The 14024-nt window shown below is 45.3% G+C and overlaps 1 protein-coding gene across 1 annotated transcript in view; it reads right to left on the bottom strand.

The window, feature by feature from the left end:
* Positions 1–12816, bottom strand: part of PDPK1 (3-phosphoinositide dependent protein kinase 1) — a 28451-nt gene extending 15635 nt beyond the window's left edge. Inside the window, exon 1 of the mRNA XM_075285616.1 lies at positions 12697–12816. Coding sequence (XP_075141717.1) covers positions 12697–12720 — 24 coding nt within the window. The 5' untranslated portion in view covers positions 12721–12816. The remainder of the gene's footprint in view (positions 1–12696) is intronic.
* Positions 12817–14024: the final 1208 nt, after the last annotated feature.

Consider the following 14024-nt stretch of genomic DNA (forward strand, 5'->3'; position numbering starts at 1 on the left):
AGTCATTTCATCACCATCAGGGCAGTGGAGTCTCAGCCCCTCTCCCATAGAGATCAGCGACTTATTTGCAGTCTGTCGGCCCCCATGGTCCATTTCTACTCCCATTGATGTCCCCTACACGGCCCCATTACTGGTTCGGACAGACTGGTATTACTGTGTACGTCTACAGTGCCCAAAACAAAGTCTACACAGAAGTAAAAGACCTCGCGGCGGATCTATCAAGGGAATTGCAGTTTCCAGTCTTCTTAATCTATAGATGTAAAAAGATGAAGATCTTCAGACCCATAAGAGGTTTTCATGAAATTCCATAAAGACCCTTAAAAGGATTTTTCACCCCCGGCTAACACCATCTGCTGCCCATGTACAGAGTATTCCCCCGTATAGGTTCTCCTCCTCCAGGATCAGTTTTTAAGATGTACTGACATGCGGTATGTGCTGCCACCATGGGGGCTTTCCAAGACACCTAGAAGGTGTGGGGATGGGGGTGGCAGGACATTACTGCCTTGCCGAAATTTGCCATGCAGGCAAAGAAGCCTACAAATGTCTCTTGGAAATCAGAATCCTATTCTACTAATATCCTACTAATATTATAAATGTGAAAGTTTGTAGAAAGATGCAGTAGAACTGAGGCAGCGCGGTAGCACAGCTTGCTCTGCTCTCCATAGGGATGTACATACAGCTGGGTCTGCTGTGCATATCCACAGATGTAGCAGAGCCAAGACACGGACACAGGCGGATCATCGCCATTGCATTTTGCTACAAGCGGCTCATCGCCAACAACAACCCACGGACACAGGCGGATCATCGGCATCCGCCTTTTGCTAAATATAAGCGGATCATCGCCAACAACAACCCAGAGACGAAGTTGCGGCAGAAGCTAGTATTGTATAAGTGTTTAAAGGGGCTCTCCAGAGAGTGAGATTTATGACACTGTAGGGTAGGTTATGACACTGGGTCATGTGATCAGCACCCGTAGCCAAAGTCGCTCCCACTCTTCCCTCATTCACTGCACTATGGGGGGCAGACTTTACTATTATGAGGTATTCAGACACCCCAATGGCACAAGAAAGGCTGTCGAAGCGCCCAACTAAAAAATCACCGGAGAAAGTCCTGCACAGACTTTCTGCTCCACCGGTTTCAGTTTATAAACAACGGACACCTGACAAACCTCCATTATAGTCAAAGGGGGTCTGCTGGGCTCCATGCGTTACTGCAATTTCAGCGGTCTGCCATTGTTCTGGTCCTCCGGTGGACCAAAACAACGGAGATGTAGCACGAGAGTGAACCTAGTGTAAGCATCTGTACCGGAGTCTCCATCACAGAAGCTGCCAAAGATCTTAAAACCGATGGACATCCATTCCAGTTATTGGGGTCCTCTGGGCTCTAGGTGCAACCACTGCTTTAGTATTCCGTCTCTACGTTGTTTGGCTCCCCTAAAACGGCAAATAACAGAGGTGCAATGCTAGTGTTAACCTATCAACAGCTGTGCGAGTGTTCCCCAAAGGATAGGGGCTCACGCTACAGTTCTTTATGTCCATTGCTCTCATCCATCATAGGATATGCCAGCAGAGCCCCCTCCATCTGCACTCACGTTGGTGTTAAACATGTCGGAAGCTTCTTCTATAGTCATGTTTTTCACTTTTCTGATGGAAGACGACTTGTGCTTACAGGACTTCCTTCCGTTATAAAAGTAAACACAACGGAAGAAAAAGCGTCCAACGTCTTATTTACATTTGAGTCAATGGGAAGACGGAGCCTCCTCCATCACTTTCACGGTAGAAGTCTGTTGGTCTTATCCTATGATGGGTAACAATGGATGTTCACAACAGTTGGGTAAACATCCCCTTACAAGGCCACCTCGGTATTCAAGTCTTAAAGAAGGAGGACTCGAACCAGAAAGTAGACGAGGTGAAGGTCCTGCAGTGTTATTCACAGAAAGTCCGCAGGGAAAAACTCTATGATACAGAAAAGCCGGAGGTCCCATAGGAATAATTGATATTCTGTGATTTTAAAAGACACTGACAGGTCTGAAAACTCAGCTTTTCCACTTCAACTTTGCAGGGAAGGTAAAATGCTGCGTTTTCACAACGTGGGTCCCGGCCTTAGGAGGTTACACAACCCTGTATTCGTTCTGCACCCAGGATAACACCAGAGCAGTCCTGTGCGATGCCCATAGGCAGTCATTAAAGGTTTGGGTGAAAAACATACAAAATAAATACCTTTTGTAGCAAGACAGCATGTGTTACTCTGTAGGCAAGTTCTAGATATCTCTCTGGTATCAGCCACAGGATTTCATCATTAAAGGGTTAACAACAATCCAATTTTATTTTTTTATTTTTTTTAATGAGGATCCAGCCATGTAAATAAGTGGGCATCCCGGGCACGGCAGAATGATGCAAGGAGTCTGCAAGATTTGGCAGGAAGTAAACAGTTTCTTGTCACACTGACTGTATCCTTCCAAGGAAAGCGACAACTCCGTAAGGTACAAAGTGACCCGACCAAAACGGGGACAGGTCTGAGCAAATCCTCACATAAACAGTCTGAATATAGCCAGTAATGGAGGCCACAGAGAATACAGAGGAGTCACATGGATCCTCCTCATTGGAGTCGGTGCACACCAGGCTTATCAATTGGGAAAGAAAAGCTGACGCCGCCCGAGCCGTGTTCATACGGAGCCGTTTTGTAAGCTTACACCTATTCCTAGGCAAGGCCCAAACTCCTGCTACTCTGATAAGAATAACGTCATGTGACCAAGCATTGTATAACGGCACAAGGTGTCCGTGCGGCAGGGACCACCGACTCCAACTCCTTTTTCCCCACACGCCTCCTCCTCCGTGGTCAGACAGAAGCAGTAAAGCACCTTTAACGCCATAAAAGCTGGTGCCGGAGTTTCTAAGGTAGTCTATAGGTAAGACTCTACACATCCCATACATTATATAATCATCAATAGTGTATCATTCAATGGACTTCGTTCTCAAAGCCCTAGGACAGAGCCTCCGACTCCAAAACCCTACAACGGGGCCCTTGGTAGGAGGATGTATGGCCGCAGTCACCGGGTACAGTCCCTAGAGCCACAAGGACACCACACACGGGTCAAACACCCAACAGCAACCTGATACTGAGAATAGCACAGATGTGAAACACATGGAGGAAATCCTGGACGGCAACATGGCATCAGTCTGAAATCCCGGATGAGAGCCCTGCAAGACTTTTTTCGCAATCGATGGGATCTGCTATATTCATTTTATGGAGCGATTTCAGTGCTAGAATAGATTGAATGGCACAGATATGAATGCACCCCAATATTGTCATAGAACTGTACAACTTGCACTAAACTGACTGGACAAGGATCAAATTTACTGCCGCATTACATCAACAAAAGAGTAAGTTTACAGGGTGGAAGATGAAGAGGTATTTCAGACTTCCACCTTAATCCGCGCCAAACCCCTCCTTGTGAACATACCCTTTAAGGGGTATCGGAGTGTGATCTACATACTGCACAATATCTAGGCAGCCCTGGCCGCAGATACCCGACAGGCGATATCTCTACGTGTGACCAGTCACAAAATCCGGCGGCTGCTCCTTATTCCCTCTGCTGAATACCTGGACATGTTGAAAGTGGTAGAAAATGGGGTAAATTATTTTTGGCATTTCTCGCGCTCAGGAAAGTAGCGGCCATTGGATCAGTAAATTCCTGAGGGGGAAGGAAGAGGAAAAAAAAAAAAAAAGGAACAAGAATTCTAGGTCGCATACCAGACGCTACTTACACACCTATCGAATTTCAGATACAAAGGCCAACAGGAACTTTATTATGTGTCATTGCAGGGTGAGGGTTTTACTGCAGGACGACAATCCGGGTCTATAGAAAGCAACAACTGGATTTGGGACTGTTCTGCTTGACCGCCACTATCCATGCAGCCGGAGCAGCCGGTCTACCGCTCTTATAGTCAAATCCAAGACGTAATAAAAGAAATTTAGGTTTAGGTAACTGCAATAAATGAGAACATATAGAATATGGTCTATAGACCACGACTTGCACGGTTACCATCTAGATGGTTTGTTAGGCTTATTCTACCCCATCACATCGGTGGCTTCTGACTCAGACGCCCTCACCAATCCGCTGAATGCAGGGACCACAAGGCTCAGGCCCCTCATTAGAGACCCTCATCCGCTGCACCCGAATGGGGCAAAGATGGCAGCTGGGAAGACTCTACCTCCTCTGCCCTCCCTACCGACGCCCTGGTCCTTACTTCACAAGGGAGTCTGTCACCAGAACCAAGCACATCCACCCAGTCCTGCTCCTTAATTCAAGGGAATCTAATCTAGGGCTGGACAGCTACTCGAAACGTAACATGATTTTGTACACGTGTTCTATTCCCCCGTGCTCCGGCACAGGCCTCATCCTCTTCCAAACTCCTGAATGATATCCGGGATCACCTTTGCAGGCGTATAGAGACTTACAAGCCATTTTTGCTCCACTGGGGGATTCTGGGGAATATGCAAATCTGTTTTCCAGGAAAAAGCCATGCCTGATGTTTAAGGGGGCTGTCCTTGAGGCAGCAAAGAGAGACACTGTTTTCCTAATTACATCATGGAAAACAGATTTGCATATTCCCCAAAAACGTAGGTTGTCATTTTTACATTATGTTACTTTTATATCTGGCATGCGGATTTATCAAATGCAAGTCACAAAAATGGTCACAATCTAACTGCAGTAAGGGGGAGGGTATAAAGTGGAGCAACATCTCAAGACAGAAGGGTTAGACTTAAAGGGATCCTATCATTCAGACATTTTTTCTAAGTACCACGTCGGACTAGCCTTAAGAAAGGCTATTCGTCTCCTACCTTTCGTCATCCTCTCTGCATACTGTGAGAAATCGGGATTGTAGGCGAATTAGCTCTCTCGCAGCACTGGGGGCGGCCCCAATCCTGTGAGAGAACTCTCTCCAGCACCACCTCCATCTTTGTCAGGAATGGCCTCTTCATTCTCTTCTTCCAGCGGTGTCCTCTTACTTCTAGGCCTTGGGCAGAGCAGATTGCCCATGCCCACAGGCCCCGAGAAAATGGCCGCTTACAATACTATGCAAGCGGCCATTTTCTTGTGGCCTATGGGCATGCCCAGTCTGCTCTGCCCAAGGCCGGAGGCCTTAGAAGTTACAAGCCACCGCCAGAAGATGACGCTGCTGAAGAAGATGGAGGCAGCACTGGAGAGAGTTCTCACGCAGCATTGGGCCCGCCCCCAGTGCGGTCTGAGAGCTGGGGCCCGCCCCCAGTGCTGCGAGAGAGTTACTTTACATACCGACAAGAACCGGGATCGTAGGTGAACGGCGGCGCGGAGAAGACAACGAAAGGTAGGAGAAGAATAGCCTTTCTTAAGGCTATTCCGACGTGGTACTTAGAAAAAATGTCATCTGAATGATAGGATCCCTTTAAACATGAGCCAATGTTACTGAACATTATACAACATTACATAAATTTGGTGCATTGCACAACAATGCAGACTCCAGCAAAAGTGAAAAGATTTCTCGTGATCAATCTCCTCGAACAACTCTGACTTACATTGATGAGCTTTAAGATACTTCCTCAGGTATACAAAAAAATAAAATAAAGTGTAATTGAAACTTTTACATAAACATTCATTTCCTTAAAGGACATCAAGCGTCTGAGCCATTCTTATATCTGTAATTGTTCCTGCCACAAATCATAAGATTTCAAAGCAAAGACATTGAAACGACCGGATATAAAAACCGAATTATATTAACAAAAACTTAAAATTCTGGGGGTGAATGAAAACTGCAAAACACAAATTAATAAAAGACCAAAAGAAACTCTTCCCACCATCCCGCTATCTCCTCTATAATCTCGGAATAATCTTTACTCCAAACATGAAACCCCCCCCATTTATTAAACCTCTGAACAGAACACATCTTGTATCTCGCGGTTGGAATAGCTGAGACTTTATAAGAATTACAGAAACCTAAATGGACATCCCTGGGATTTCCCTTTTCCTCCAGATAACGGAGATTTTGATCACTCGCCGCCATGTGCTTATTTTTAATGAAAGGCTCTTTGTCATTTCTCACAATCCAAGGTTTCTTATAAAAGAAAAAAAAAAAAAAGTGACTATTTGTAGTGAACAGAAAAGATGACACTTCAGGGCTTTATTTATAGCGACTTCCGATTTCACATGATCGGCCGGATCGTCACATATCATGAGACGGAGACGCTCGGTCACTGGAGAAGACAAACATCCTATTAATATTATAAATCCTATTAATTAATCCTATTAATATTATAAATATTAATATTAGTTTTAATTTTTTTATTATAAATGTGAAAGTTTGTGGGTTTGGATGTTTGTTCCTCAATCACACAAAATTGGCTGAACAGATTTGCATGAAGTTTGCCACATACATAGATAGGAACCCCAATTAAAACATAGGCTACTTTTTATCTCAGTAAATGACATCACTATATGACCGCAGTGCAGGAATATAGGTTCACACAACATTAAAGGACCTGTGATGATGTAATCACAGGTCCTTGAGCCATTCTAGGATAGGATCATGCTAGGCAGTGGGCGGAGCTACATGCTGTTTGTAGGCGGAGATGGAGAGAGTTCTCTCGTAGCATTGGGGCTGCCCCCAGTGCTGTCTGAGCGCTGGGGCCCGCCCCCAGCGCTGTGAGAGCTAATTTACATAACAAGAACCGTGATTGTAGTTGAACGGCGGCGTGGAGAAGACAGCGAAAGGTAGGAGAAGAATAGCCTGTCTTAAGGCTATTCTGACATGGTACTTAAAAATGTCGTCTAAATGATAGGATCCCTTTAAAGAACAGAAAAAAAAAAAAAAAAAAAGGGTAAAAGTAAAAGAAAGCAGGGTTCACACTAGCTGTGTCCGTTACAATTTGCATTAGTTTAAATGGGACATCATGTAGTGTCCGTGTGTGTCCTACATGTAGGATTCTGCTGTCTGCTTGAAAAATCGGACATCTTTGCAAACAGACACCTAAGGACACCCATGGACAGTACATGATGTCCCATTTAAAATAATGAAAATTGTAATGGACACAGCTAGTGTCCGATGCTAAAATCTTGGGCGGACATTAGCTGCGGACACTGACGCTAGTGTGAACGCCCACTAAAACAGCAATCAGGAAACAAATGAGGGAAGGGCAAAACAATTCACAACATCCCAGCAAATGATAGGGAACAGTACCATACATACGTGGCGGCAATATTAGGACAAAAATACACAAAATTGGGAATCAAGAATCACTTAACTCAGGGATGTTCATTTAGGTTTGTGCAATTTTCCAAAGTGTCTCAGATAAAGATGAGCAAACTCTATTTGAAACAGCCGTTCCGAATAGCACGCTCCCATAGAAATGAATGGACGTAGCCAGCACACAGGGGGTTAAGCGGCCGGCCACCGGCAAAGTCTGCGTGCCGGCCGCTTCCATTCATTTCTATGGGAGCGTGCTATTCGTAACAGCTGCTTCGAATAGTGTTCACTCATCTCTAGTCTCAGATGGTCCAACCTCCACATACAAGTTATTTTATGGACAAAGTTTTCATTCCATATTTACCGTAATATCATTTTCATGTTGGAAATATTACAAATAGAGGTCAAAGCGTTAAAGAAACGTACAAGTCCCTCCAGAAAAAAAATAAACCAACCAAACGTTAAGGAGAGGAGCGAAGCAGAGATTAGGTATCGTAGTCAATTTCAGGTCTAGAGTAGTCGTCATGTCAAACTTTGTCAATTGTTCCATCAATGTTGCAACAAATAGAATTGAATCTATCCAAAACCCCGAGATGTATCCAATGGGCTTCCCAAAACATTTCAGAAACAGAATTGCAGGCTGCGTTAAAAAGATACATTAGATTTCAGATTTTTTTATTTTTTTTTTAAATTGATGATATTAGTAATTTTTTTTCTTTTAAAAACTCAGAAATCTATAACAAAAAAAAACAAACAAAAAAACCCAAAACACCAGACATGAGCTACAAGTAATCTTAAAACCCAAAGGCAAATATAAAGTTAGCAATTGTGTAATGGTCACACATTAGCAGGAGGCTTTACTAAAATTTTTAGAATGAAATAGGTATGAACTATTTGGCACAGCGCCACTCTTACCCACAGACTCGGTCTGGAATTGCACCTCAGTGGGTAGAACCCCCTTTAGAAAGGGAATGTCGCAATGACAATGCCGGATAACTTCCATGCAGCTAAAGGCCAGGCCGGAGCCGAGCAGATTGATGGAAAGGATTTTTGTAGAAAACACAGTATACATTTTCATTTATTCCTTTAAATCTCTGCTCGTTCTGGTTGGGGGCGACGGTCATATTTGGTGATTGTCAACCATCAATTTTAGGAACTATAACTGAGAAGACAGTGAGCCGAGCCGGATCCTTGTACGAGTCAAGGTAATACAGAGAGTGGTCCAGCCATATCAAGTCAGAGAGTAAGACCTGCCCAGCAATGACCACCCGGCTCTGCCGCTCTATCGAGACTTAAAGGGGTCTCCCATGAACAGTCTTATCTATATTTGTAGATAATCATAAGTTAAACTTTTTTTGCAATTATAAGTAACTAAAAATTCTGCAGAGTTTTAAAGATTTTCTCTAACTTTCTTAGTGATGACAGTCTGTTATCTTCATCGGTTGCCAATGGTTAAGACCACAATTGCAGAAACTTTCTATGGTCTGGGACTTGTCAGAAACCCAACTAGGATTGTCTTATTGTAGCTGGGCCATCAGACAGGAACACTACATGTATGAGAAGATACCCCGACCACAATAAGGACATCATGGCTGGTTATCAGGAGGACACTACATGTATGAGAAGATAACCCGACCACAATAAGGACATCATGGTTAGATATCAGGAGGACACTACATGTATGAGAAGATAACCTGACCACAATAAGGTCATCATGGCTGGTTATCAGGAGGACACTACATGTATGAGAAGATAACCCGACCACAATAAGGATATCATGGCTGGTTATCAGGAGGACACTACATGTATGAGAAGATAACCTGACCACAATAAGGACATCATGGCTGGTTATCAGGAGAGGACACTACATGTATGAGAAGATAACCTGACCACAATAAGGATATCATGGTTAGATATCATGAGGACACTACATGTATGAGAAGATAACCTGACCACAATAAGGACATCATGGCTGGTTATCAGGAGGACACTACATGTATGAGAAGATAACCTGACCACAATAAGGACATCATGGCTGATTTTCTAACCTTACAAAATGTTCCTGCATTCATGGTCGTATCCACTGGCAATCGATCAAGACAATAAGACTGTGACCACAAGATATTTAGAGAAAATCTTTAAAACTCTGCAAAATGTTTAACTACTTATATTTGCAACAATGTTTAACTTTTAATTATCTACAAATTTAGTTATGTACATGAGAGACCCCTTTAAGTTCTCCAGAGCTGTAGCTTTCATCTAGATCAGGGGTAGGGAACCTTCGGCTCTCCAGATGTTGCAAAACTACAACTCCCAGCATGCATACTTGCTCTGCTGTTCTTGGAACTCCCATGGAAGTGAATGGAGCATGCTGGGAGTTGTAGTTTCACAGCAGCTGGGGAGACCAAGGATCCCTACCCCTGATCTAGAGCAAATAGGGGCCAAGGAAGATTTCCAGTGCAAGAAGACGGCCGATCAGAAGGACTGAACTGAGAGGTCACCGGGATTATTATTTAAAAAAAAAAAAAAAAAAAAAAAAAAAAAAAAAACACTTCTACCAGCCTAAATAATATCCACTTTAAGTAACCTGACAAAATATATTCTATAATTTCAACCCGGAGCCACCACAGAGCTGTCACTTTCTACCTGCAGCAATGCCAATCCCGGCGTCAATTCGGGCACAACCTGCTTTATGGGCTACTGATGGCATTTATATATACAAGAGACTAAAGAGCTGGAAAACACGTAAATAAGCGAATGCAATGTCAGAATAATCATGTATAAAAGTACAAGGCACATATAGAGAAGAGGCAAAACACAAACACCTAGTTCTGCATAGTGAAGGTGTCCAATCTAGACTGTGCTTGGTTATACGTGCAAAGTGGATTTATACATGAGTAGCCCATTTGGCAAGTGAACTGGTCAGAATACAGGAGCGTCACCAAGAAACGTGACATCAAGCATTGTAGTGGACAATATGCCGATCGCCATTATACCTTCAGATAGCTCATCAGGTGTGACATTACCTTGAATAAGAGCTTTAAAACTGAGGGTGCAATGGAAAGGGGGTCGGAGCATTTTAAGGTAATGGAGTATCTGGTGGTTGTGCCCATCAGGCCACCTACAGGGGGGGGGAGGTATTACATGCATCAGCTCAAGCCTTAAAGAATGCAAACCCCCCATGCAGCCCGCTTCTATGTTTGGGGGGCTGTATGGGGAGCAGGGTGCACTCCCCTGTAGGATATGAATATTCCCCAACAGGCCATATGGACACAGCGTCTTCATCACACAACCCCTTTAAGGGTTGCACAAGAATGAAGTGACTTTACTCGCATCTTGGACAGTCGAAAAAAAAAAAAAGTGAGAATAGTGAAGAAAACTGATCCGGCAAAGTCAAGCAAATGTCACCTCCACATTCCAGAGCCTTGTACACATCCACAAGTAGTGACATGTCGCCCTAATTATCCAATACAACGCCTGCCATAAATGAGGGAGAGAAACTAGGAGGGAACTTGGCAGATGCCAATAAGAGCGCACAGATTAGCAGATCACTTTTCTCATCGCCGTGAATGACGGCGCGCTTGTGAATGACTTGTATAAACCACAGCAGCGCTCGCTCGGCACACACCATTCACTAAAACCACTTGTTTACTCTTCTGACTCGCTTCCCATTTTCACTCACCAGAAAGGGAACTTGGACATTGTTTATGAGCTTGACAAATAAGCTGCACAAAGTTACTGAGCCTAGTCACAGGCGGTCACCTTAAGGGTCCCCTACACTTATAGACGTAAAGGTCATTTAAATGCGCAGGACAGGGGCTTGCACGGTGCGATGCCATGCATATGGTCGGTATGGACCACAGCTGTCAGGACAGGATTTTCGGGGAGGAAGGGGTGGCCGCAGATTCAGGTAGATTTGGCTTGGGAGGGCGGCTCTGACGCAAAGCTTCCACCATTGTACTCAGGAGCCAGAAAGGAATGCAGGAGGGTCCCACATGTGCACCACTGCTCCCATTACACGGATCACATGTAGATCGCCTGCATTTAGACGCTTACACCCCCCCGTCATAGGAATGGGTGTCCCATGTCCTTCACTTGCCACAACAGTCAACTCTATAGGGCTAAGAGAGCCGGACCCCACTTCTGTTTAGAATATAATGGATGTGGCGTATACATGCTCGGCAACCTCTCCATTCAACCGGAGTTGGTTCTACCCCATGATCAGGGGGACCCCCAACTGCAGATTGGTCAGCAGTATGCAATACATATGGGATCTTGGATAACCCCTTTAAAAAACGAAGCCGTCAGCAGTTCTGTCCCCTCTAAACTGCTGACAGTACCATATAGGGGATGGGGGCAGAAGTGTAAACACACCAGGGATCGTGCAGGGTGCAAGACTCCGAGAATCGCGTCTTTATGCTCCTGATGCAGCAGTAAGTACTCAAGACGAGGAACCTTCATGTCCAATACCCAGGACTACCCTGTAAGTGACAGACCCTAGTGGGTGCCAGAAGGGGAGGGGTTCAATGTAAAGAGGGGGGCAATGCATGGGAAAAGCCACCTATAGGGTACCAATTATGCCACCAAGGACATCAAGATGTGAATTTCTCCATAATGGCACCTGTATGGCTTACCTTGCTCTCTGCAAAGGGTCAAAGCTACAGAGACCCCCTTTAAACTTGTAGCTACAAGTATTATATGGCCGGAGCTCTTACATATAGTAATACAGTGAAATACAAGACGCCCTTATGGGGGGAGGGGACGTTCAGGACTTAAAAATGGCAGCTTTGTTGCAAACGAACCAAGTGATCTGGTAGCGACCCCGGATCACGTGATTGGCCCCCTGGGTCACTCCACCTTCTGCCATAGGGGTAACACCGGCCCCCGCAGTATTGGAAGAATCTCGTCACCCGGGATTGTAATTAATCCCACAATGGAGCAAATCCTTAACTCAATTAATGAGGTCATCAGGACAAGACACTATGATGTCATCGCTGAGCGTGCCACTGTATGGGTGCAGGTTATGACACGACATGTGGCACTCTGCACACCCCATGGGCAGGAGGATTTGCATTGCATTGTGGGCCGGCAGATGGAAAATCAAAAATTAAAACAAAAAACAAATAAACCAAGAAGTTTCCCCCCGTGCATTTAGTGTGTGGAGCACATGGGGGTCCTGCCAGGGGCGAGACCGTCTATAGGTGACCGGGGCTGTGCCCATAGGGGTCAGGCATGGCAGTCAGTACCGGCACCCTCGGCCTGCCACCGGGCAGCACTCCCGGCCATGTGTGGGCCGCTGACAGGCTGAGGGCACCGGGGCAGATGCCCATCCTTATATCTATGGAGGGGAGAGGCCTGCTGCCGCCACTGCGCACACCTCTCCCCGCCACTGCCCCCTCACCCAGGCCGCCGACACCCTCCCCAGCCCCGCCGCGGCCCACCCCGAGCCCCCCACACCAGACGGGCATCTCACCACTTGGCTAGTGGTCCTGGCCATGGCCTTCTCCCCCTCTCCTCAGATGGCTTTTAGAATCACACAGCAGCCAACAGTAATGGCCGCCCGCATCGTCTGGAGCTGACGTCACTCCACAACAATGTTCGTGGTGGTGAGGGGAGGGGCGTAGCGCTATGACGCCGCGCCCGATTGGCTGAGGCCGCCGTGTGCTCGCCGCTGATTGGCCGAGGCGGGTGCTTATTACTCCACGCCGCGCCCGCCCCCTCCTCCTCCTCATTCACAGAAAAAGCGTCTTCGTTTCCTTGTTTGTTTCCTCCATTTTGCAGTGAGGTGACCGGGGATGGAGCTCTGTTTACGTCTCACACTCCCACCTGGTCCTGTGGCTGCAGACCGCATTCCTAACGGCACCTTCCTGCAACCTACTGTTCACACTGCCTCCTTCATGTGCGTTTCTTCATTAACTAGAATAAACGCGTCTTTGGAGACCTTGAGGTGTCCTCCTGCCGGAGTTATAGTCGTTTCTGGGAAAAGCTGGGTGATAACCCATGTGCTAAACATAACGTCTCTCCTTGGGGTGGTTACCCAGCTTTCCTAGACTCCTGAGAGAGATTATAGTTAAAGGGGAGCTCAGCTGTAAGAAATAGCTATGAATAGATGATGATGGAGGGGCCCTGAATGGGTTAAATTAAATAATGCAGCAAAAAATTAAGGCTCATTCACACGTGCAGGTTTATGGATGCAGTTATTGAGACAAAATAAACAAATTGGAGTAAAAAAAAAAAGATTTTGGTATCAAAGACAAATAAGTATGGATTGGGGATCATTGCAAGTGTGGACAGATTGTGGACGGTCTACTGCCTGGCTGAGGGTGCAAGTGTTTTGGGGAGGGAAGATTTTTTTTTGGCTTTTCACCCCATTAAGCACAAATCTTAAAGAATTTGTACAAGTGAATATTGTAATGGTGAACGACACATCAGCAACAAACACAAGAGACGTGCAGGCGCAAAACACAATGGCTGCAATACACGTGCAAGCACACAGTATAGCAATATACAGATAGAGCAATGAGGCTGCACGTCAATGATGAGAAAATGCAAAGCAATCCTGAAGATTCACTTTATATTTTCTCAGAATATTGGCGTACGGCCTTATTGTTCAGTATATTGCTGGTCTCCGTGGGATTTGCTACCATTGCCGTTAATGTATTAGTTGCATATATATATATATATATATATATATATATATATATATATATATATATATATTCATTCAAAAAGAAATCGTACAAGTAAACATTGTAACAGTGAACAACACATCAGCAACAAACACAAGAGGCGTGCAGGCGC

This window comes from Leptodactylus fuscus, chromosome 8, assembly GCF_031893055.1.
Source record: "Leptodactylus fuscus isolate aLepFus1 chromosome 8, aLepFus1.hap2, whole genome shotgun sequence".
NCBI classification, from domain to species: Eukaryota; Metazoa; Chordata; class Amphibia; order Anura; family Leptodactylidae; genus Leptodactylus; species Leptodactylus fuscus.